The following is a 26,553-nucleotide window of genomic DNA, read 5'->3' as shown; positions in this document are numbered from 1 at the left end:
TGAGATGGTTCGGTCACGTGCAGACGAGGGCGATAGCGATTACGGTGGACAACAGGGTGTTTCAGACGGAGCTGCCGGCTTGCAGGACATGAGGAAGACCACAGCGAAGGTTCATGGACGTTGTGAAGGTCAGAGGACACGAGATGGAGTTCAGATGATCTGCCGTGGTGACCCCTAAAGGGAGAAGCTGAAAGAAGTGCTTTCTTTTACCACTTTACGGTCATTGCGGTTCTACTTGAGTGGTTTTAATTTCCCACTAACAAGGAGGGAGTTTCAATTGGAATGTTCCCCTGAAGTTGTAACGTGTAGTGTTTCTGTGTGCCATATGTAAGAATGTGGCCCAAAAACGATTACTGCATTCAAATTCAAAATACCGAGGTCTTTGAGGTTTCGTTTTCTGACGTAACTGGCAACCCGGCGGTGGTTGCTCGGCAGCTGAGACTCTACTGACCGCAATGATCGGTAGACTGCGGTAGGTGGCGCCACATGCAAAAAAAACATGATTTCAAAACATAAACATGATTTGCAGTCTGCAAAATATTTTTTTAATGCAAATATTTTGTCCGTACTGTTGTTGTTGGTGAGTTCAGTTTGTTATATGAACATTATTCCTGAGTCTCTGTGACATATTAGGAGGATTTTATGCCCAGTATGCTTTAGATTTATTACATAATGCACCTTTAAATGATTCTATACCAAACTGAGTAGATCTGAGTAGTGCTAGAACTGTATAATGGAATATAATGGAGGTTTGTGCTGTGTGAGAGCTTAATCTTGATTCACAATTCACAGCTTATAAATCACTTATTGCTGTACGTTCTATTCCACTTAGAATAAAGCAACTCATTATACAGTCGGAGAAGATCTCTAGAAGGTTTTAGGTTGCTGACCACCAGCAGATCCTAAAGATGCGTCATCAATGATGGAAACTTGACAGGAAAACAAACGAGTCATTTCAATATCGGCCAGAAAAATTGTCCTTAGACCTTCTTCTCTCCATTTTTGCCCATTTTCATAAAGGTTTAATGAGTTTATAATGGACTTCATGCAACGGTATGTCCCTCTTCTTCTTCTCCAGGTGAAGGACGTGTTCGATCAGGAGGGTTTCAATCGTCAGAAGCGAGGCTACCGAGATCTCAACGACCTGGAAGTCAACATGAGCGACCCTTTGTTCACCAAACAGTGGTATCTGGTGAGTGTTCGGCCGCGGCAGCTGCCTGACCTTTCACACCGCAAACCGCACTCTGCCGCCGCCGTAATTACTCGGAAGCCCAGGCATATTCCCCACCGCTCTCCGAATCAATGTTGTTATTCATTCCTTAATTAGCCCCGGCCAATATTGTCCGTACCGACCACGCCGCCATGGTTTCCTCCCCTCTTGTTTACCCCTCAACTGACAAGCGTGACTTTTAACGCCACGGCGAACTTGCCGTCATTCACTCACGGGGCGCGTCAGACGGAGTTTGCACCGTATCGCTGACATTTACTTCCCTTTCCGCTCACCTTCACTCCCCCCCGAGCAGCCCTCCCTTATCTGCAGCCGCCTTCCTTCTTCCACACATGCACGTCCTCCACGCTGACTAATTTCCTAATGGTGGCCCACCTGGGTGCCATGAGTCATGGACGTTCTCCGTGTTGTCTCTGAATGATTAGATAAACACGGGCCAGGCGGACGGAACCCCGGGGCTGGATCTGAACGTGGCTGAAGCCTGGCAACTGGGCTACACGGGCAAAGGAGTCACCATCGCAATCATGGACGACGGTGAGCGATAATTTTCTACCCCCCCCCCCCCCGGAGCCTTGTCTGAGCGCAGTCAATCACACTTGTTTATGCGAGTTAAATTGAATCTGTTTAATTAAAGCTGCAGAGACGGAATAGAAACAACTGGACGTAGGCTTTTGGCAGAAAGAGATTCGGAAGAGATTCACGATTTGACAGTTTTTGCAACCAGAAATTCACACATGGCTATTGGACAAAAGACGTATTTTCCTCTAAATGGGAAACGTAATTTCCAAAAAATGACGTCCAACAAGTGATTGAGACCAAAAACATGAGCCAAAAAATGTAACTCAGTACAAAAATCACTGGTTCGGATATCGGAAACATTAAATCCGATATCGTTTGTAATCGCTAATAATTTAACTTTTTAAAGGGATAGTTCGGAATTTTGGACATAAGACCTATTTTCCAACTCAGCCGGTGTGATGGAGACGTCTTGAGACGTTTTCAAGAAATTTCATTCAGTTCTTCTGGTTGCCGAGTTCGCTGGTGCTATGGCTAGCGCAAGTAAACGGTACCTGCTAGCATGGCATTAGAAACACAGACTAATACCGACTCCACAGTGCACCCGAGGCAAATCAATAGTAACGGCAGACTATCGATGTACATATCTGTGTTGATAGAATAATATTTGAAACAAAACTAACCTCACATGGCATGAATTTTTGAGGGACTACCTTCTCAGCAGCAGCGGAATCAGTCCGCCGCTGCCATAGCCTAACAGGAAGTATGACGCGCTGCTGCTGCTGCTGAGACATAAATCCTTCAAATTGCAAGGTTGGTTTTATTTCAAACATTCTATCAACACAGATATGTACATCGATAGTCTGCCGTTACAATTGATTTGCCTCCGGTGCACTGTGGAGTCGGTATGAGTGTTTTTAATGCCATGCTAACTTGTACCATTGACTTGCGTTAGCCATAGCACCAGCAAACTCGGCAACTAGAAAAACTGAATGCAATTTCTTGAAAACGTCTCCATCACACCGGCTGAGTTGGAAAATAGGTCTTATGTCCAAAATTCCGAACTATCCCTTTAACTTTACTAATTTCATCTTTCGAAGTAGGGTAATTGGAGTTTATTGAGTAGGTGGTACGGTCTACTCAGACATCTTGGTAGATTCCTCAGATAACTACAAAAACTCTTGGATTTCGTTATCTGTATCGGAAAAGTTGTATGTAAGAACTCTTTTTGCAGCCAGTGTGGTCGCCCCCTAGTGGTTACCATTTGTGGTTACACATTTTCAATTTAAGATAAAAACGGAAAAGAACATTGTCCACAATTTACCTAAACAATTTCAAGTTTGATACCAATGAGACACGTTGAGGTCACGCTATCCTCATGTAAAAAGGCGCCCACTTTCGCGCCTTCATCACTGATCAATGTCAAAACTCACTTTCCAGGCATCGACTATCTTCATCCAGATCTGGCATCGAATTACGTGAGTATCTCTGCGTTTTTTGCTTCTCCTCATTTACTTGAAGTGCCGTTAATAAGTGAAGCAGGGGTCGGATTTCAGCGGCTCCGTGCGTGCGGCGTGCCCTCGGCGCTGACAGGTGCTCGCCCGCTTGCCCTCGCGGCGCGCTCGAGTCTCCTTGTAATTCCTGGAGGACGGAGGCGACAGGCAGACGGCCAGCCAGGCTGTGTAATGTTAATGCACATTTGCACTGTGGCAGGCGACAATGGCAGGCCGATCTGTCACGAGCGCCGATAACGCCAGGGTCGTTTGGCGCTGCATAATGCCAGGTTCCATCTCCGGAATACTGATAAAAACTCCTGAAAAAGGACAATAGGTGTTTGCTACGAGACTTTAGTTAGGATGTGAAAGGAGCTTCAATATGACGAGAGACAGAGATTCAATACTTTTATCAATCAAAACACGCCGGCGGGGTCGGGCAAATATTGATAAAGCAATGTGTATCATCCTGATTCGTGAGATTATACTGGCACCAAACATCCATACTTTAATTGAGATTTTTTTCCCACTGATAATATGACTCACTGTTAACTCCCTGTTGTGTCACGTATCACAGGAATGAGGGTAAAATGAAGAAGAAAAGATATAAACGTTGATAGAACTTTTTAATATTTTTCAGTCAGACAGACATCACAATGGATATTTATATTATTGTCATTTAATATATTGATAACTGCAGAATTGCTGCGTGGTATATTGTCACAATAAAGAATGTTTAAGGGCGCCATATGTAAGAATGTGGCCAAAAACGGTTACTACATTCAATTTCAAAATACCGAGGTCTTTTAGGTTTCGTTTTCTGACGTAACTGGCAACCCGGGGTTGCTCGGCAGCTGAGACTCTACTGACTGCAATGATTGGTAGACGGCGGTAGGTGGCGCCACATGTCAAAACATGATTACAAAACATAAACATGATTTGCAGTCTGCAAAATATTTTTTTAATGCAAATATCTTGTCTGTACTGTTGTTGTTGGTGAGTTCAGTTTGTTATATGAACCTTATTCCTGAGTCTCTGTGACATATTAGGAGGATTTTAAGGCCAGTTGCTTTAGATTTATTACATAATGCACCTTTAAATCAGTAAATATAGATCATTTATATGTGAAATATTCAGATAATTTAGTTTTTTTTCAGTTTTAATCTTCTTTATGAGTTAAACAGAGAAACACGTAGCACTAGCAAGAACTCTATGTGTGGTTCAGGATGTGAAGTGTTGCTCATTTGTAAGTAATTCCACCTTTAACGTCACATTAATCCCACAGACGCAGGCAATTTACAACTCAGCATGTGTGTTGTACGTTTGGAAAATCTTCAGAGAAAGTGAGACAGTAATAACACAACCAGCTCAGTACAAACGCTGCTAGCTTCTTCTATCATCTACTTATAATACTCATTTTTGAGTATTTTGAGGTGCAGTTCAAAGTTCCTTAGCTAGTGAGATTAAGACCTAAAATTAAACAAAATATGAAAGAAACCATATCATGAAATATTAATGTTTTTTAAATGAGCTAAAGCTAAGGTGTACGTGTGAGTTTAGTTTACCAACTGCAATAAAATACAAGACAGGAGATGACACTTGAGCTAGCTAGCTCGCATTGAGCTAGACTAGTTGTGCTAGCTGCAAGCCACTAGCACAAGTGTGCTAACTTCTACTAACCATTACGTTATATTCCATTTAAATTGGAAATCAAAAACTGGGAGTGATCTTGTCAATACCTAGCCTTGCTAGCCAATAGCTAGCCACTTGATAACAATGCCCAACACAGAATTTTGCGCACGGAATACAGCGTAGCATCGTGTCCACTGATACAAAATTAAACAGTGATATGTGTACGACTGATTAAATGTAAAACAAATACGATTGGAGGTGCTTTTAGCGGCAAAAATAGCTGAATTATTGACACAAGTGGCAGCCATTTTGGAATTTTAATTTTTGCAGCATATAATTTTTTAACTTATTAAAAAGATTACACCTTTTGTGGGTTAGCACTAGATGGTTCCAAGTGCTCACTCGAGCTGCGATAGTATCGTATCATGGCAATTCCAACCCCCGAATTCCCACGTTGGGAATCCGACTTGAGGTGGCGTTCCACTTGAAACTTTGGACATTCCAACGTCCCACTTCAACGTCAATGTGCAACTATTATTATTGTTATTCATAATAATAGGTGCTTTGTGGCGTGATTCGTCCCATAACTCCCGCCAGTAATTTGCATACTTACCTCACTTGTTTGTTAACGTGCCGTTGCACAGATAAACAAAGCAGACGTCCTGCTCCTTGTTTTTCCCCTCTTTCCACCTCGGCTCATGCGCTCACTCTGCAATTAGTTTAATGTGGTTTTTTTTTGCAAAAAAAGTGTGTTTGTTTCCTTTCTTTGTTCCCCCCCCCCCCTCTGTTCATGTACCTGTGCACTCAACGTTGAGCGTGTTTGCCTTTCGTTTGTGCTTCTCCGCCGTCTGTGAACAAAGATGAGCCGTCGCGCCCAAAAATAACACTGGGCCTCAGCTGGGGTTGATGCAGGAGCACGCTCTGCTGAATAGAGTGATCACGCTGTGCACGGATCTGAAATGTGTGTGCGGCGAGTGAAGCGAGAGAGAGAGAGAGACAACACCGTATGTAACCCTGTTTTTGTTGCCGTTGTCATGGTGTTTCAGACACAAAATGACCTCCTACTCTGAGCTGAAAACAGATTTGGGGATTGATTCGACAACAAAATGTGTTTTTTTTTTTTTTTACATTACGACTGATGTAATCATCATACCACCCATAATATACATTTTGCTATGGCAAGTTAATTGCGAGATGAAAAATGTGTTCAATTTCACGCTGTATTTATCTGCAAATGCCAGCTGTCAAAGCAGTTTGCATACATCCACGTAGACTCTGGTGTTAAACCGATAACCGATCTCATAGGAAGGAGAAGACATAACATATTATTGTGTGTTCACTGTATCAGATGGTGGTAACAGTAAATGTGGCAGCTGCCGAAATAACCGACGAAGTAAATCTAATTGTCTCATCGAGACTATAAGGTAAAGTGAGTGTTACGGTTAATCTTTTATGTCTCCAGGGCTAAAAGCGCACTGACGCGACTTGATGAGAACCGTGTGAAAGGAGCAACGTTAGCATTATTGGGATTTGCACCCCCCCGATCTGAGGAGTATGTTTCTGCACGTGTACGTGAACATGTCGGGATGTCACGTCACTAACTGTTTTAAATTTGAGAGGAGGAGATTTAGTTTTGGGTGTTTTGTATGTCGGGATTTGCTTTGGGTGGAGACCAAACCTCTTCAAAAGGTGCAAAATGCAGAACTTCAGCTGTTTTTTCCTGGTTTGGTACAGTATGGTACATCAGTATGAGCTGCTGGATGTCCTCTATTGTTGTCTGTGACGTCGCCACGCTACGTATCTCACTGACTCAACATTTGGGCACATTCCACACCAGGCCTACCAAGAAATTGTAGTGTTCTTGGTCAAAATGCAAGCCTGACTCAAGGTTTTACCATTCCAAACCAAAGCGTGCCATGATGGAATCAGGGCATTAGTGTTGATCGTGCACGTGTACAGGAAGAGCTCTTTTTTGAAGTAAAACAAGAGCATTGAACATTCAGATGGACACTTCGGACAATGTTCAGCCACTAGAGACTGTCGGAGGTCATCTCGAACTTGGCCATAACCAATCCCATTTGAGTGTCAGCATATTCTGGATCCGGCGGTCTTTGACGGTAGACAAACCCAATTGCCGGGAGCGGCTACCAACAACAGAGAGAGTAGAAGAAGAAGTGTAAGTCGTTTCCCGACTTTAACATTCGCAGACTGGTTCTTAGCTCTTGAACGAATCTTTCGCAAAGGACGTTCACGCAAGGTCACGTTATACAGAATTCTCACAACAAGATCGTAGATATGATTATCAGCAGTGCAAACATGATGGATGGCACTGAGAGAGAGAGAGGTACATGGGGCAGGTTTGTCCATGCATAGTCCCTATAATGTCCCTATTATGGTGTCCTAGTAAAACCACCCATACACCCCCGTATAACATTGTATGTTATGCGGAAGTGGCTCAATTAGCGACACATATTTCTAGTTTCTACCGATATTTCTTGCATTTCTCGTCCAAATGACGCCAAAGTAGGCTCTGCACACACTGGTACACGTAGTGAGTCGCTTGTTGAGTCTGAAGACCATCAAGTCAATGTGTTGGAGGTCATCATTTCCAGGTAACGGGTAGGAGGTGCCAGAGCCGTTTCTTGCTATATGCGGACTATGCAGCTGTACAGGGCCCCACAGCCACCAGGGGGCCCCCAAACGGCAAGTTCAGACTCATATTTTATTATATTTTGGAGAATTAAAAGTACTTGTCTTTATTTGCATGTACTGGTTGCATTCATTATGCATATATTTTGCAAAGGATGTAAGTGATTGTGGGGTAATCAGAAAAAGTTAGAAATCTCTACCTCAAGTTTGAAAAAAATAGGGGCCCCCAAATAGTATCTCGCATAGGGCCACCAAACAGCTAGAAACGGCCCTGGGAGGTGCCAATTGACAATTCAAGATGGCTGCTCCGAGCATCAACAAAGTGAAAACTATAGTTTTTTACAGTTTTTTGGGGGCAGTTCAGACTTTGTTTGTGTCCAGTTTTATTCAATCAAACACACACTACTGTCCTATTGGTGTATGTGGACGTGCTGCTCTGGTGTTATTATGTTTGAAATACTGCCCAATATGTAAATGGATAGATTAGCTTGGCAAACCTAGCTACAATGCTAAAAAAAAAAAAATCTTCAGCAAAATTATTTAAAATACCAGCATTTAAAAGGTAGTTTTTGAACAGGAACGTCCTGTACTTCAGTGCGACATTGGTTAAAAATTGGTCTCTTTCTGTGAAAAGATATTTAATACAACATTACTGTCGAGCTGATGACGCCGTTCCCAACGGGCTATTGCTTGGATTTTTCTTCTTTTTTTTTTGCTGTATCAGAAACGCGGCGTGCTGGCTTCCACTCTCGCATTGACGTTGACGTTGAGTCATTGCTCTTTCAAGTGCCATTCGCTGTGAGGACGGTGGACAAACAAGGACCCCATGAGGTCGTTTATTACTGGGGGCTCAGTGCCTTTCACTCCACCATGAAAAGGGAAAAGAAATAAACACACACTTCTGCTCCTGGTGTGAGAAAAAACAAACGAACAACACAGAGACGGGATTTATGTGTTCTGTCTTTACAAATGTGATTCAGGCTCTTAAAGGCAGCAGAATGTAAATCGAGTCATTTGAGTTAGAGATTTTACAGCTATTGCTCAATCTGATTTTCTTATTCTTCTACAACTTCTTTGCAAAAATATGCCTTATCGGAAAGATTACTGCGTAGTTCTTTAACACAAAAACTACTCCAGTAAAGGCTTGTACGTACTCCACAAGACGTGTGTTCTCTCTCTCCCCCGCGGGGCTGCGAGAAAAAAGTCATTATTTTCTTGCAGCTCTGGTTTGGGAGTTCATGCAGCTTGTTCCTGACACATCATCTGGGCAGACCTTTTTTTTTTTTCCCTCGTGTGGTGTCTGACAGCTATTGTGTGACTGATTAACGGGGGGAAATGTTGTCATTCCCTGGGACGACTTCCCAGTAGTAGTTCTGCACTTGACTTTCTCGTTAAGTATGAAATGTCCTAGCCAGAACTAACCCTGTTCTTGTTCTTGCCACCTGGAGAAAAAGAACATCATTTCTCTTTTTTCATTCTTGTAAAGAGTATGTACAGGCCTTAAAGCTGACAGAGTGGTCCTGTTGCACATATATGTTAGTTATGGAGGTCTACTTACATACATTAACTTGTTTTTATGGTCAAAAACCTCCTAGTTGCTGTAAACGAGACGATATAAAAATCCTCTTTTCCGACGCTGTTGCCCAGCTGCGATATTTCAGACTCAACTCTCAACCCGGCTTCCCAACTGTCTTGTGATTGGCCAGTACCCGGAAGTGACATATTCAGCACACCCGCTCTCAGAAGCGCAGCTCCCCCCTCTGGAACGGTGGATGCACTGCTCCTCATTATCAAAACATTGTTTTAACAGTGTTTAAAAATAGCTTCTTCACGACTCCCCGCCGCAGTCCCTTTAAATGACCTCCACGTTATTCTTCTTCTGTGGTTCAATGTATGCAACCGGATGTGCCCGGACTAGTGCCCGGAGCAGGACGATCTGCTTGTTCAGGAGAACCGTTGTTTACGTAACCGGACCGGGTTTTTTCAGAGATCTCACTGAGCCCGAAATTACAATAATAATAACACAGCGTTCTCAGCAGTTGCTGAACTGTTTGTTTAGAACCTTCAGGGCTTCTTCATAAACAAGGTAATGACGCAGATACACACTTAAAAAACAGCGTTAATTGGAACTTCCGGTCAAGGTCCGCTTTAATTTGCAGTTTCACCAGCACAATTCTTTTTACATTAAAAATCTGCTAATGCTAACAAATGACGTCCTACTCCAGATTTTATACCATTCAGTCCAATCCAATCAAACTCCAATCCACCAATCTAGATATATAGATATATATATATATATAGATAGAAGACACGTCCCTTACAAAGAGTGGCGACAATGGGCTCCTATGATTATACATTTGATGTGTAATCTACGACAATAACTGCCTTCACTTCAAGAACCCAAAAGAAAAGAGGCTAAAGGAGTAATCAGTTATGCATTATATGTGCGTTGCCTGTGTTCATTTGAGGTCAGGACAACTAATGAAGATGAAACTCAACAATCATGCAGCCCAAGTTTAACCCCATCCCAGCCCAAGTTCTTCCCACAAAGCAGGAGACTCCCTCTTCCAAACCTCCCAAGAAACCACCGGCAACAAGTAAAACAAAGCATTTTTAATTTTTTAAAGTTTCATTAAAACACAAGCACAGAAGGTCTGCTTGCAGCGAGTGGTTCAATGGAAGTCCACTGCAGCTGTGCATAATCAGACGGCCTCTTATCCTGGAACCTTCCTGTGCAGGACCAATCAGCTGCCTTTCAATCAAACACACACACACACACACACCTGCAATCTATCTCACACTCACTAACACACACACACACACACACACACAGGGAAAAAAAAGAAGCCACGACCCTGGGGTTGTAACATACGCCTGCTGTGTTTCTTCATCTCCATCGTGACACGACAAACCCCCTCAAAATCAACCCAAACCTATTAATTATCATTCATTAGCTCTATATTCATCTACAAACGCTTGATTGTAGGCTATGATAGCAATGGTGAATTCGCAAAACTTTCTACTTTCCACTGGTTACCTTGCTCCACGTCATAGTCGTAGCGATGTTTCTCCATTGGGTCAGAAGCTTCTTTTTTTTTTCTTCGTCTTCGTCTTCCTCTTCCTCTTCCTCCTCCTCCTCCTCCTCCTTCGCTCTTTGTTGCCCATGAGTCATCTCGTCTAAATGTCAGCCAGCGGCGCTGACAGGCCAGGGCATACAAACAGCCCGCGAGATTGATCCGATGCGTTCACTTGTATGGATAATGAACAGCAGGCTTTGGCTTCTCCAACGCTTACGACCGCACAATGGCACCTTTTTGCACAATGGCCAGCGCTCCCTGCCTCTGTGTGCTTTGGCGAATTTTACAGAGGGAGAAAGTAGCATCCGACTGTTCCACGGATGTCACTGTGTGTGAGAGAGAGTCATGGCCGTTCTGATAATTACGTTATACGAGTTATAACGTCTCTGTGTCCGACGTCTTTGTTCCGCTTCCTCTTTGTTCTGGTCCTATTACTTTGGGCCATGTGGAATTAAATGCGAGCAGCGTTTTGGTTTCATTATTTTCTCAGCTTGAAATCCCTGCAGTGACCACACATTATTCCCGTATTGCTGCAGAGTAAAGACGGCTAATTAAGTATTACATCATGGTGCTCAGATCCCTGTATATGCAGTGTATATGTACACGACAAGTTGAAAAGTTTGGGGTCACCCGTATAGTTTTTGTTGTGTTTTTCCATCAAAAGTCACACTTTTATTCATCAACAGAGTTGCAAAATGAATAGAAAATATAGCCAAGACATCGACAAGATTCGAAATAATATATTTTTTATTAAAAATAAACATTTTGCCTTCTGTCAAAGAACCAGCAAAACTGTTTTCAGCTGTGCTAACATCATTGCACGAGGGTTTTCTAATCATCCAATAGCCTTCTAACGCCATTAGCAAACACAACGTACCATTAGAACACTGGAAATGGGCCTCTATACACATATGTACATATTCCATTAAAAACCAGACGTTTGCAGCTAGAATAGTCGTTTACCACATTAACAATGTATAGAGTGTGTTTCTGATTCATTTAATGTTATATTCTTTGAAAAAAAGAGCTTTTCCCTCAAAAATAAGGACATTTCTAAGTGACCCCAAACTTTCAAACGGTAGAGTATATCTATGGCAGGGTTCCCATGGGTCCCTGAAATCCTCGTGAAACATAGAACAGACGTTGAGTCGGAATTACTGCCGGTGTTGTGGACACGGTCCACCGTCTCTCTCTGCCGTTGACGTGAGATTCCGTATTCCGAAATGACGACGCCATGCCTGGGAAATGCAAATTCAAAGATTCCTGGCTCACCAAAGAATATTACAAAGACTGGCTCGTCCAAGATCCCAAGGACAATCACTTGTCCAGATGCAAAGTGTTCTGCAAATCAATAAAAGTCGATGCCATGGGCAGCGGAACGGTCCATCTTCCGAGTCCATCTTCAGCCGTGCCAGCACATTTTGGTCCATGAATTTGAGGGAATTGGTCCTGGAAAGTCCTTGAACTTGGAACGACCTGCTGTTGAATTAAACATGGGTCCTGGATCTGTTTCAAAGTTTCTGGGTGCACTAAATATTAAAATGCACTCCAAGTAGCCTCCAAAATACAATTTAAATATACTCCTCAGCCTGTCAACAAAACCATTTAAACTAAAACGTAATAACGTCATCTCATTCGCAGTAATATTGGGCTTTTGTATTTCAAGTAGAGTTCAGTTTTTTGAACTCACTTTGCTCAGGCTCCTTCAGAACCTCAGGAAAAACAGATTTTAATCACTTCACAAAAGGCTCTGTTTATAAAATCTTGTATGCAAGGTTAAGTGTACTCTACTGGGATTATATTTACTGCTTTGTCTCAGCTGTTAGACAGAATTAAAGTTTGTGTCACTTTGTAAATCAGTTGCTTTTAAAACTATTAAATCCTCATGCAGAAAAGTCCATGAAGTAAATCAGCTTAACAAATTCACGCTTATTATAATATAGTATTTATTTGGTTTGGTGAAGTTTTATAAGAAATATATATATACCCTCAGTTACTGCAAATGTGATGTTAGCATAGCTTAGCATGAACACTTACTACTAACCCAGTTTCAGTGAACTTACATTTTTTCACATCAACTGAACATGATATATATAGACATATTGATAAGTATATAAACAAATCACTTTAGTAAGCTTTAGAAGGTGATGTTTATGTTTTCTTTGCTAGGGTTAGCTAGCCTTTCTTTGCTAGGCTAGGCTTATTTTCCTTTGGTGAGCTTGTATTTGTTCAGTGTAGCAAACTGTTCAACACTTTAAATGTGCATTTTTTATTTGCCAGAACCTAATGAAATCTCTTCATTATGACAAAAAAAAAATAAAATTAAAATGACAGGATATTTTAGGATTTTATTAGCTTTGACTCAGGGCAGCAGGTCACTGTGCTCAGCTAATTAAGCTAACAGTTGCGCAAAGAAAGTGACAATTTACTTTCGAATTGTGAAGGAAGCAAATTGTATTAGTTATAGTTAATGAACTTAGTATTACTGAGCTACACATATGGAAAACTCTGCATTCGGACAACAGAACAGGCTAAAAGGTTAGCATTTGGACATTGTGATATGTTCTTTTCCTGTGTTTTGTTGTTCTTCTGCCTCAAAGTAGTTATTGTCTTGGTAATTTTGTCCATTTTCAGAATGCCGACGCCAGCTACGACTTCAGCAGTAACGACCCGTACCCGTTTCCGCGCTACACGGACGACTGGTTCAACAGGTAAAGCTCACTCGGCCGAATCCCTGTTTACGATCTCTCGCTGTGATGCTTTCTTTTTTTTATTATTATTCTTTTCTGTGTGCGGACGTGTGTCTGTGTGTGTGTGTCCTCTTCCCGGAGTCGTGCAGCTCTCCTGTGATTGATTTTCTCTCCACCGAGTTCCATTAAGACATAATGGCGCAGTATAAACAGGGCTGTTGTCCAACAGAACACAGTGGAAAACCAATTTTTGTTGGTTTTTTTTGTTCTGTTCTGGGCTTGTTGTTTTTTTTACTGGCCCTCTCTCTCTCTGAGGAGGAGGTATGGTAGATAAAGGACGACTATAAAGAAGCCTAGTTCCACTTAGAGTTGCAGTGTTCACAGTGGTGACCTGCTGTCTGATAACGCCCTATCTGCCTCCTCATCTCTCAGTCGCACTGGGGCGATCCACTGCCACCGCACAACAAGTCCAGGAACAAAAAGAGATATGTCCTTTGTCTCCATCTGTGTGTGTGTGTGTGTGGGAGAGGGAAATATTTGGGTTTTGCCAGCGTAGCAGTTGGGGCGCAACACGCTGGTAATCACTTGGTTGTTATAAATAGCTGCCTGTCTGTAGCAAAGCATGCTGGGAGAGAGGGGTCGACTCTTCCCAGTGGGGAGCCGCGAGGATGCAGAGACAGACACATGTCACGTTGACGTGTGCAAAAATATTCAGTCTGACTTGGACACGAACGATATAAAAACACACCGATGAGTCTCGTTGGCCTTCCGACGAGCTAATGTTCCTCAGGCGGGCAGAAATACGCAGTGTTTATGTGGAGAATTCCCTCATTGTCGTCGCGCAAAAACGTCAACAAAAACAAGGCACCTAATCTGTGAAATCTTATCTCAGACATTACCTGCAGTATATCCTCATATGTGCAAATGCATGCAAATGAATTCAAATCCTCATCTCATCTCTGCTTTTTTGTGTGTGTGTGTGTGTGTGTCACCAGTCACGGCACACGATGTGCCGGAGAGGTGTCAGCGGCGGCCAACAACAACATCTGCGGCGTGGGAGTCGCCTACAATTCAAAAGTGGCAGGTGTGTGTGTCATATTTAGAGGAGGGGGGGGGGGGCGAGGAGGGGGAATGACAATGAAGCAGACAGCGATGATGGCAAATAAGCCAGTGATGAGGGTGATTCACTAAAAAATACGAGGCACATGCCGTAAAATATAGGTAATTTTGGACAAACTGCACTGCGTTGTTTGTCGTCCGTACTGTGAATTACTGCACGGGTCAGCCGGAGTCGACATATCCACACGTGCATGTTCCTGTTCGTACTTTAAATGTGCTCCAGGTGTAGAAACTGTAAAAAAAAAATTAGAAGATAAACACCTGAGTCCTGCAGCAAAGCTGACATCACACCCGATGCTATAAACGTGCATTATTGTTCCATCACGACATTATATTGCGACACGCTGTGAAACCCGACCGGCTGAAAATGGCTTTTATAAATCACGCCGCGAGCTGCGCTCAAGCGTCAAATAACAGCGCAGTAAAAAAAACAAAAAAAACAACGCTTTTAGTGTCAGTGACTCACGCCGAGATGTCGCCCCCATCAGGCATCAGGATGTTGGACCAGCCCTTCATGACTGACATCATCGAGGCCTCGTCCATCAGCCACATGCCGCAGGTCATCGACATCTACAGCGCCAGCTGGGGGCCGACAGATGACGGCAAGACGGTGGACGGACCCAGAGAGCTGACTCTGCAGGCCATGGCTGACGGCGTCAACAAGGTGAGGGAGAGCGCGAGTCCCGCTGTGCTGAGGCATTTAAACAATGGTAATGTGAACTTTGGGTCCCTGATTAAAAGGAAACTGTGCATGGGTCTAAAGTGGCGGTTCCCAAATTCGGAGAATTTTCTCAACCATTTGGTTTTATGTGTGTATGTTTTAAAAAGCATGCATAAAACAAGGGAAAAAAAGCTGCTACATTACTTATACAACAGCAGTTATGGGCCATAACTGTTAGCCATCTTTAAAAGTATAGAAAGTTTGGGAAACACTGCTCTAAAGTGTGTATCGCAGGAGCGTTAGGGTGTGTCCAACTCTGCTTTTGCTAGTTACGTAGCGCTTAATCTATAGGTGCAAAGTGAGGTGCAAGACATTAATGTGTTGTATTTCTAAGCCAAGTAGAGTTTCTCATGTCATTTACTTCAAAAGTCATATGACTGGCACATTGCTATTCAAATAGCAAATACGCAAAACTCAAAATATGTTTGATTCTCTGTTAAGGAGACGCGTGAGCAGATTATTTATTGTAATACGACATAAAGTGACCATAATGTGTGATCCGTATACGTCTTGGTATGGTTTGTTTTGGTTTATCGCACACATTAACACAGCTAGTAGCATTTTGAGACAAGGGACGCCAACAGAGCAGCTAGCCTATTATGCGTCGGAATGCTACTAAATCTAAAAAAAAAGGCCTCACTAGCACTCTCTAGTGGAGGAAAAGCAATCATATTCGTAAAATATGAACAGATGAAAGCAGAAAGGACAAGTGGAAAGTGTGCTCGTCGAGCGACAGGAAAGCAAAACAGATTAGCTAAGCTATCGCTCTCTCTTTATATTTATATTTTTTTTATTTTACAGTCCGTTATTGTTGCGCGCGTTTTAGTTTTTTTTGCACACAGTAACACAGCTAGTAGCATTTTAATAACACAAGGGACGCCAACAGAGCAGCTAGCTGTTATGCGTCGGAATGCTAACAAATCTAAAAAAAAAGGCCTCACTAGCACTCTCTAGTGGAGGAAAACAATCCTATTTGTAAAATATGAACAGATGAAAGCGGAGAGGAAGTGGACAACAGGCGTGCTAGTTAAAAGCTAGCTAGCTAAAACACTTTTGCGACAGGAAAGCAAAACACTTTTGCGACAGGAAAGCAAAACACTTTTGCTAAGCTATTGCCCGCTCTTTCATATCTCATTGGGATCGCCCCCCCCCCCCCCCCTTTAAACGCTGAAAGTTGCTGTAGAACATCTTGTACATGTACCACCTTTAATGTGTGACACAGCTTTGAACTCCACACACACACACACACAGTTGCCATGCTAACAGTGCCACAGGCAATTACGCGCTCGATTAAATGCAGCGAGCGTCGGCAGGTGTGGGTGTTGCTCTGAAATGACCCGCACTCTCTCTCTCAGGCAGGTTAGCCGAGCAGGAGCAGAGCCGACTGTTAATCTCTGATCACGTAAACACGAGCAGCCGCTCTGTAATCTGCCTTTTCGGATTCTAATGATCACTCATGGAAGCTTATGTTGTTGAAGCTGATGATGATGATGATGATGATGATGGTGATGATGGTGTTGGTGGGCGCTGTGCAGCATTTGAAATTACAAAGAACATTACATGTTATATTCGCCACAAAGGTTCCACGCTTGCATCTTAGCATAATTATATGGGTTTTCCAAATTGCCAAACGGCAGAAGGACCATGGATGCACCAATCCTTTGAAATAGACATGTAAATAAATGGAGAATAAATAAATCAATAAATAAGAATAATGAAGGAATCCTCTGTTCTGTGGGGAAACATTCGGCTGGCAATCGGTTTCAAAAAAAGGCAAATTTAATGAAAAATGAAAAGGCAATAACAACAAAGAACGTCATTCCAAATGGTTTTATTCAAGTCAAAACAAATAGGATTTACCGGTGAAGTCAAAGCAAAGCTAATTGTTATTCTAAACCAGTGTATATGGCTGTCCAATAATGTTTTTTGCTGATCCAGGTGCAAATCTCAACAATTATTGAGATTATACATGTGGAATTGGCGAATCTAATGCCTCAAACACAAGCTACTCCATCAAAAACAGTGTCCCTCATCTTCTTAATAACAAATTTAAGACAAAAAGTCAACTAATCCAGCTTCAAATACGTGCTTTTTTTTACCCAGAAGTCAAACTTGTTTTTGTATTACTAGTTAATGGTACCATTGCTGTTGGTTTGATGTTTTATGGGTGCTTTGCTCACTCAGTGGGAACTCTTTTGTTAGTCATAACAAAATAACACAAATTGAACACCCACCACCCTCTGTCGGGCAACAGAATGTGACTCAAACACACAAAAAAGTGACACAAACACGCAGATGGAGACAAGACAGTCATTCATCATACGGCTGGAAAAAGAACAATCAACTGTTTTTGGGTGTGAAGATAGCAGATATTAAAGTATCCGCTATTATCAGTATTTAAAGTATCCATGACCGTCTTCTTTTAGGGCCGCGGGGGAAAAGGCAGCATCTACGTCTGGGCGTCGGGAGACGGCGGCAGCTACGACGACTGCAACTGCGACGGCTACGCCTCCAGTATGTGGACCATCTCCATCAACTCGGCCATCAACGACGGGCGCACGGCGCTGTACGACGAGAGCTGCTCCTCCACGCTGGCGTCCACGTTCAGCAACGGACGCAAGAGGAACCCGGAGGCGGGCGTTGTGAGTGTGTTTGGGAATATGTGTCAGTTTCATGCCCCCTTACCCTCTACCCACGGGGTCGTACCTATGTTCCCCGGGTCCTATGTTCCCCGTTTTTCCCAAAAAAGGTCCTATGTTCCCCACTTTGTGGAAGCCTGGGTGTGGAGCGCCAGGGTAAAGGGTTAGGGTTAGGTTAGGTTAGGGTAGGGTAAGGGTAAGGGTTAGGGTTAGGGTAAGGGTTAGGCTAAGGGTTAGGGTAAGGGGTAGGGTTGGGGTTGGGGTTGGGGTTGGGGTTAGGATTAGGGTTAGAGTAAGGGGTAGGGTCCTATGTATGTGAAAAGCGGGAAACATACAAAGCGGTCGCATACAAAGCGGGGAACGTAGGACCCGGGGAACATAGGACCCGGGGAACATAGATAGTGTCCCTTACCCACCCACACCCATAGAGGGTAATTGGCCAGATTTTGATCCCGATCTTGGGTGGGCGTATGATTTCAGGCTGATTTGAGCAGATTATCTGGCCAAATTATCTTGTAGCGTGAGGCATCAACAGATGTGAGGTTTGAACATAATGGGAGGCGTCGGCGTCTTCCCAATTTCAAATAGTAAGTGTTAAACTTGAGGGAAACGGCAGTTGCGTAGAACCCTAATGTACGAATCAACTTGTAGGCAAGACATGCTGATTCCGTGACTTCATCCACTGGTTTCTTTAGCATTTCTCAGCACAAAACGACGCCAACCTCCTACATGTCTGTTTACATTCTAAAGTCACGTTAAATCACGCAGGTTTCAATGAGATTCCAAAGTTTGTGGTGTCAAAATCCTCTACACTCTTAGAAATAAGGGTTCCAAAAGGGTCCTTCTACAAGGGCTGAGAAAAGGTTTTTCAAGGGTTCTTGGTAACACTAATGGTTCCAGTAAGAACCATTCTGATCCAGAGAACCCTTTAAAACCCCTTTCCAAGGATTTCAAAAGAGTTCTTGGTGGAACCTTCCAAAAGGGTTTCAGGTGGAACCTTTCGCCAAAAAGGGTTCTCCTATGAGGACAAGCCGAAGAACTTTATATGGTTCTACTTAGCACTTTCATTTCTCAGAGGGTAGTGTGGGGCAAGGACGATTCCATCGTTTCTGGAACTGTCTTAGAACTGTCTTAGAAGTTTTAGTGTCAAACAAGGACACGTTGAAGAAGTTTAATAACCAAAAGAGCTTATTTTCTGTATTTCCAAGGCCTTTGAGGAGATCGGGTACAACCTGACAATCTGTTCCACTGTAACAGCTGCCTGATGGTGAAGAAATAAGCTCTGAATCTTTGATTACATTCCGTCCAGATGCACATCAGGCCGCCGTCGTACTGCGATGATCGCGGCTCTCGCGGCGTAGTTGCCGCTGCTATTACGAAAAACATGCCAAAAATGTTTGTATTGACTCATCGTATTTGGTTCTTCTCGTGAGAGACGGTAAATAGGAAACCATAAGAAAAGAGTTAATTTTCATGGAGTGTTTTTGCGTTTCACCAGTGGGTGATCCCTGAAAGAACGAGGCGATGAGTCACCAGAATCAGACCGTGTCTGAGAGCATAATGTCACACTGTGAAAACAGAGACAATTTGGGCTTTAAAGATGATTCTGACTTCCATTTACTGAAGACAGATTGCAGACACTGACAGCAAATGTCAAGGTAATAAAAGCTCTTACATATATAGACTGACATTTGATATTAGGCCCCGCGCATATTTCCCAGGACACAAAGGCAACAGGGTTTGTGTTTGTGATTATGCAAATTACCTTTGGCTGTTGACTGAGCCACAGATCCTCCCCAGGGTTTCCCGACTAATTGCAGTCAATCTGTTATCATTTCTAATTAAGGACCGAATTAAATAAATAAATGCGTATTAAGTAAATATAAACACAACGTGACGGCTGAGGTGTTTATGCAGGAGTTGAGCCAACGAATGCGCTTTTGACTTTATTCTTTTTGTCCGTACATAGAGAGAAGGATGGGACTTGTTTTGACACTGAAAATACGACAACCACTGTTACTACCACTATGACTACTACTACTACTGATAATAACAAGTAGTTGTAAGGGTTTCAATTGTTTTTTTTAATATATATTTAATATCTCCTAAATGCTCAACATTTAGGAGATGATAAACAAAAATAAACTGTACAAAAGCATGTAATCAACAATTAAATTCAGTAACACTGGACTGTGGAGTTCCACAGGGCTCTGTTTCGGGGCCCTTACAATTCTCCACTCACATGTTACCATATTATCAAAAAACACAACGTTTGTTACCATTTCTATGCAGATACATGCAGTAACAGTTACTAACCGTATTGCGTGGTAAATATTACGTAGTACCATAATATGTAATACATAGTAAAAAATACTACCTGTATTATGTAGTAATATTACATAGTACCATAATATGTAATACATAGTAAAAATTACTACCTGCATTATGTAGTAATATTAGGGAGTACCATAAAAAGTAATACATAAGGACAGTTATTAATGGTAGATATTATGTTGTAATATTACGTAGTAGCAGTAGTTATACGTAATAGGTAGTACATAGTAACATTTGCTAACTGTATTCTTTATAAGAAATAAATGATAAATTGGTTCCTAGAAATTTAACAGAATTTTTTTTCTCAGCTTAAAACACTGGAAGAGTTTATTACGGTGGACCAATGTATTTGGGTTTCTGAGAAAAATATACTGTACACGTTATTCCTATTTCCTAAGGTACCATCATTTTTTTTAAAAATGTATAACATTTACCAGAATTCTGGAATGTGAACATTCCTCGTCTGTTCCACAATGAGGCTGCTATATGGAAATTATATATGGTTGAGGTCAAACAAAGAAATGTATATTTTATATTCATAGAGCACCACATCAAAATGCATTGCTTTGATTTCAATGTATTATTTTTCTTATTTCAGGCCACGACAGACTTGTATGGGAACTGCACGCTGCGTCACTCTGGTACATCGGCAGCAGCTCCAGAGGCAGCTGGTGTTTTCGCTCTGGCTCTTGAGGCTAAGTATGTGTTTTAATGCCCCTTGCAGTTATTTAACTGTGATTATTGACTCCGGTGGGCTATAAAAACCTTATTGAGTTATCGGGAACACCTCATTCAACTCGTCTAAATGATGTTTTCATTCACTCTTTTTGGAGCTACAATTTCCTTCCAAGCGCAACTTTTATGTCATTATTGCACCGACATCCTCATCCGTCAATCATCCGTCCTTCGAAAACCCTTTATTCTGGTTTTCTCTCTGCGCTGCTGCTGCTGCTGCAGCAAGAAAAAAAAAAAAAAAAAAGCACAAATCATTTCACCACTTTTCATCAGATTGCTAATTTGATCAGACATGATGCTGAACGAAAAAGTAAAACAGCACTTACACTCAGTCGGCCCACAATGCAGCGGGGCTCAGTGAGCTTGTGCCAAGGACAGGAATCATATTTGGATCAGGGCTCTTTACAGCAGACTATAAGATGCAGTTAATTTATTGTGAGGACGCACTCAGCAGCACTTATGTTTTATGTATAATTGCATCTCCTATGCAGAGATACAGTGCAGGATAAGGGGATTTGCACGAGCACTCGATCACCTCAATGTAGACGCTAATGTAGGTACAAGAACTTTAATCTGTGAGTATAAATATACTTTTTTTTTCTTTCTGAACCAACCTGAGACACTGACTAACCTCATTTAAATAAGCGCACGCTACTTTTAAAGTCTTTATCTTGACTGGATATAGAAGTTGATAAACCGCTAACTCTCCCACCACCAAAGTCCATACACTCATATAAGGTTCTTCGGCTTGTCCTTATAGGAGAACCCTATTTTGGCTCCAGGTAGATCATTTTTTATAAAGGTTCCACCTGGATCCCTTTTGGAGGGTTCCACCAAGAACCCTTTTAAAACCCTTTATTCAGTAAAGGGGTTTTAAATGGTTCTCTGGATCAAAATGGTTCTTACTGGAAACATTAGTGTTACCAAGAACCCTTGAAAAACCCTGTCTTCGGGAAAGGGTTTTTCGGAAGCAAATGGTTCCAGGTAGAACCACAGCCCTTGAAGAAGGACCCTTTTGGAACCCTTATTTCTAAGAGTGTAGAGAAAATCGGCATTTTTAGATCACCTGGACACAGGAGCTGATGGTCTACTGCTGCCTCGTCTGAGGTAAATCTGAAATTAAGAATTTCAAAAGCCGACGTCTTAAAATGACACAGCTGAACTTACCGATGGAGGCAGCAGTCGATCGACAACTGCTTTTGTCCTGTGATGTCTAATGTATGATTTTCTCCATGGACGGTAAACGATAAACGGTAGATTAGTCGGTTTAGTTGTCACTTACGGTGGCTAATCACAGCTAACAGTACCAATTTTAAGCTAACGCTTGCTGTGTTTTTGGCACTATGGAGTGCAGTTAGTTAGTTGTCTGGCACCGTCGCTAATCAGTAGATTAGCATTTACTTTGAATTGCCGCTCATGGTAGACAATCTTTTGCCAACAAAAATGTATTATAATTATAATTATTACTAACAACGTTAGTTAACATTAAAGCAACTGGCCATAAAATCCTCCTAATATGTCACAGAGACTCAGGAATAATGTTCATATAAAAAACTGAACTCACCAACAACAACAGTACAGACAAAATATTTGCATTAAAAAATGTTTTGCAGACTGCAAATCATGTTTATGTTTTGAAATCATGTTTTGGCACCAATCACTGCAGTCAGTAGATCCTCAGCTGCCGAGCAACCACGGGTTGCCAGTTACGTCTGAGCTACAGTGGCGGAGAAAACGAAACCTAAAGGGAAAGAGAAATTATTTCACTATGAAAAGGTTGTTAAGTGGAGAAGTAAAATTGCAAATCCCTTAAAAAAAAATATACCGTAATATGTCGTCAATAAGGCCAATCCATTCCGATCCTCAGACGCTTCCTTTCTCGAGCTAAAGGCCGACTCGTCTCGACTCTGCCGTTTATAGCCGACACCACCGGGGCCAGACGAGCTGAACAAAGAAACACTGTTTGCTCAGCACACACGATAATGATGTCGCGGCTGGGAAGCGCGGATGCTCACGCTGTCCGGTGGCAAATAACCCCCGAGGCTGTTAGGAACGAGTGTGTGCCACCTTTTTACTGCCCAAACACACTTGAACGATGTAACAGCAGCAGTGAGTCAGCCAGAACAAAGCTGTCACTACACACACACACACACACACACACACACACACACATTCTTGTACTTGCTGCATACTGAGGACCGGGTAAAAGAGTTTACAAAGTGAGGACCAGCATTTCCACTTTATAAATCAACACAATTGCAAATATCTACTTCATGAATGACATCTACTAAAATTTGACCCAAAATGTTTGGTCCAAAATTTGAAAAAAAAAATTGACCCAAAATTTGACAAAAACGTCATACTATACTGTCATCCAAAATGTGAAAAAAAATTTGACCCAAAACTTTTGGTCCAAAATTTGAAAAAAAAATTGATGCAACATTTTTGGTCCAAAATTTGAAAAAAAAATTGACGCACAATTTTTGGTCCAAAATTTGAGAAAAGTAATTGGACCCAAAATATTTGGTCCAAAATGTGAAAAAAATTTGACAAAAAAATTGATGCAAAATTTTTGGTCCAAAATTTGAAAAAAAAAATTGGACCCAAAATGTTTGGTCAAAAAATTGAAAAAAAAATTGACGCAAAAAATGTTTGGTCCAGAATTTGACAAAAAAAGTCATACTATATACTATGTCGTCCAAAATTTGATTTTTTTTTTTTTGACAAACAGTATAGCATGTTATAGCAACCTAAGGAAGTGATTTCAATGAAAACAAAGTGAGGACCGACCAAAATGTCCTCACTCCGTAAAAATGTCCTCACTTTGTTGGTTAAAAACCCTCACTGGTCCTCAGTATGGCGCAAGTACAAGAGCACACACACACACACACACACACTGCCGGGATAATGGTGGAAACAACACAGCCAAAAGCAATCATTTGCCTCATTGTACAGAGCCCCGGTTATGTTTATATAATTACGGGGACGAAAATTAAAGCAAAGCAATGAATCTAAGAGGTGTTTTATTGTTGTTTGTGCTGATTCGTCTCTCTCTGTGTGTGTGTTCCACTACAGTCCTAACCTGACGTGGAGAGACATGCAGCATCTGTCCGTCCTGACCTCCAAGAGGAACCAGCTCCACGACGACGTCCACCAGTGGAGGAGGAACGGCGTGGGCCTGGAGTTCAACCACCTGTTTGGTTACGGCGTCCTGGACGCGGGGGGGATGGTGAAGATGTCCAAGGACTGGAAAACTGTGCCCGAGCGTTTCCACTGCGTCGCTGGTTCCATTCAGGAGACACAGTGAGTCACGTATATGTGCAATTTTTTTTCATTTATGTGCTGCAGTGAACTCTATATCAGGGCTGCAACTAATCGATTAATCAAGGACTTATTTGGTCCGTAAAATGTAAAAAATGTTGATTTTCGAGAAATGATGATGTTCTCGAATGTTTTGCTTTGTCCACAAACCAAAATAATTCTATTTTAAGGATTTTTTATTATTATATGGAGCAAAGAAACCAGAAAATATTGACGTTTATGAAGCTGAAAAATCATCTTTTTTCATTTGAAGCTTTTCTGAATGATTAAAAAATCACTCAAACCTATTTATCGTAAATTTGGAATCAATTTTCCGATAAATTAAAAGAAAGAGTTTTTTCAATAAAAGAATAATCTCATCTCTCATTTCATTCTCTTAATATTTAAGGCCTTAAAATGTCTTAAATTCTCCTAAAATCTCCTAAAAGGTCTTAAAATACAATTTCGAAAGGTCTTAAAATTCGATTAACGTGACTTTTATTTATGCGCTAGCATAACTACAACACAGAACTAAAGTAGGCCGCCTTTGCTGCCCGGGGAGAATTTATCGAGCACCGCTAGCTAGTGTGCTGTGCGCGCGCCGCGGTCTGTTATAGCTTAGCATAGCATAGCAGCGGAGAAAACTTAATGAAAGCCCACAGCTAAGCCGAACTGCTAGTTCAATGATTTGTGGCTCCAATTTTCCTTCATGTCTTTTGTACTTTTTTGCCAGTATGGATGTGAAATGGGTCTTAAATTGTATTCATTATGGTCTTAGAAAGTCTTAAATTTGAGACCCTGTAATAATACATTAATAATACGATTTTGCAGCTATTCTTAAAACTGCATACCAGTTAAAATAAAAGGACGTGTTCAATACAAATGTAAAATCCACGATCCGCTAGTTTTAAATATCTTATCCAAGCTAAATCCCCCCCCCCCCCCCCCCACCCCCCGTTGGCAGATTGTTTGTCCTGAAAACGGAAATAAAATCTAAATCACTTTAATAATATTTGGCCTATTTCTCGCGGCGCTGTTTTTTTGCAGTGTAGCCAGACGATGAAAGGAAAACCCCGCTGAGCCTGAGACGCACTCATCTAATTAGCGGGTAAATCCCAATAAGTCCAAATTAAATAACGCATCTGCAATGGGAGTGTCCACTTCATAACCCTGTAATATTTAGATTAGATGTTGTTGCTGCAGATTTGTCATGATATAGTCTCACTGCAGCCGCTCGTTGTGGATTACTTCATTAGTCTTTTGACATCGGAATTAGATTTCTGCGTAACAGATGCTGGGAAACACCCATAAAACTGACGAAAAGATATCCCAGGGTTCCATTCTCTTGATTAAAAGTCTAAATTAAGGGCAGAAATGAAATGTAACTCCCAACGCACATGAAAATGAGATTTACTCATTGTTTCTACACTTTAATACTTTAACTCATGCTGAATAATGCATGTGTGGAGTTTTTATGTGTTCACTTTAAGACGAGTCGAAGTCATTTTACGATGAAGAAAAATCGTTCCTGGTCACATTAGCATCTTGCTAATAATTGACGTTTCAACTTCAATAACATGATTTTCACGTCGTCCTAGGATTTCACGGCCTGTTGGGTGTGAACGTGTCTTAATATAGACAGTGTCTTTGCTCCTATCTTAATTAGTTGCATTTCGTCACTTATGCTAGCCAATCACAGCTAACATTACCAATGTTAGCTGTGCTTTAGCTAACCTTTGCTGTATATTTATATTCTAGCACTTTTACTGAACTGCAAACCCGTTTAGTTTTAGTTGTCCCCTTTGCTAGCTAACTAAAGCTAAATGTACTAATGTTTAGCTAACTATCGCTATATAATTGGCTCTGTTCATGACAGATTAGCACTTTTGCTAAACAGTAGTTTAGTTGATTTTGGTTTAGATATCACTCATGGTAGTTTTCAGCTAACCCTACCAAATCTTTACCTAAATATTTACACTTTTCAATACAGATAGTACTTTAGCACTTTTACTAACAGTAGATTAGCATTTTTGTTTTAGTTGTCACTTACGGTTGCTAATTAAAAGCTAAAGTTACCACTCTTTAGCTAACTATTGCTGTACAATTGGCACTGTTTCGTAAAGATAGTAGTCTCGCGCGTTTGCTAAACGGTAGATTAGTCGGTTTAGTTGTCACTTACGGTGGCTAATCGCAGCTAACAGTACCAATCTTAAGCTAACTCTTGCTGTATTTTTGGCACTGTGGAGTGCAGTTAGTTGTCTGGCACCGTCGCTAATCAGTAGATTAGCATTTACTTTGAATTGTCACTCATGGTAGACAATCTTTTGCCAAAAAAAAAAAAATTATAGGCAACATAATCTTAGTCAACATTAACGCTTAGCACTAGTTTGGCACGCTTAGCACTATTTTGTTAGCGTCAC

General features: G+C 41.6%; 1 protein-coding gene across 1 annotated transcript in view; it reads left to right on the top strand.

The window, feature by feature from the left end:
• The window catches only part of pcsk2 (proprotein convertase subtilisin/kexin type 2), a gene marked incomplete at both ends in the record, with an annotated part of 47,470 nt that overhangs the window by 10,877 nt on the left and 10,040 nt on the right, over positions 1-26,553 (top strand). The window contains 9 exons of the mRNA XM_083897461.1: positions 1,079-1,192; positions 1,654-1,762; positions 3,185-3,222; positions 13,230-13,306; positions 14,281-14,369; positions 14,893-15,068; positions 17,552-17,767; positions 20,697-20,797; positions 23,909-24,136. Coding sequence (XP_083753587.1) covers positions 1,079-1,192; positions 1,654-1,762; positions 3,185-3,222; positions 13,230-13,306; positions 14,281-14,369; positions 14,893-15,068; positions 17,552-17,767; positions 20,697-20,797; positions 23,909-24,136 — 1,148 coding nt within the window. The remainder of the gene's footprint in view (positions 1-1,078; positions 1,193-1,653; positions 1,763-3,184; positions 3,223-13,229; positions 13,307-14,280; positions 14,370-14,892; positions 15,069-17,551; positions 17,768-20,696; positions 20,798-23,908; positions 24,137-26,553) is intronic.

Source organism: Microchirus variegatus (genome assembly GCF_963457635.1).
Source record: "Microchirus variegatus genome assembly, chromosome: 11".
Classification (NCBI taxonomy): domain Eukaryota; kingdom Metazoa; phylum Chordata; class Actinopteri; order Pleuronectiformes; family Soleidae; genus Microchirus; species Microchirus variegatus.
The sequence above is the reverse complement of the archived record's forward strand: the minus strand, read 5'-3'. Positions and strand labels throughout refer to the sequence as shown.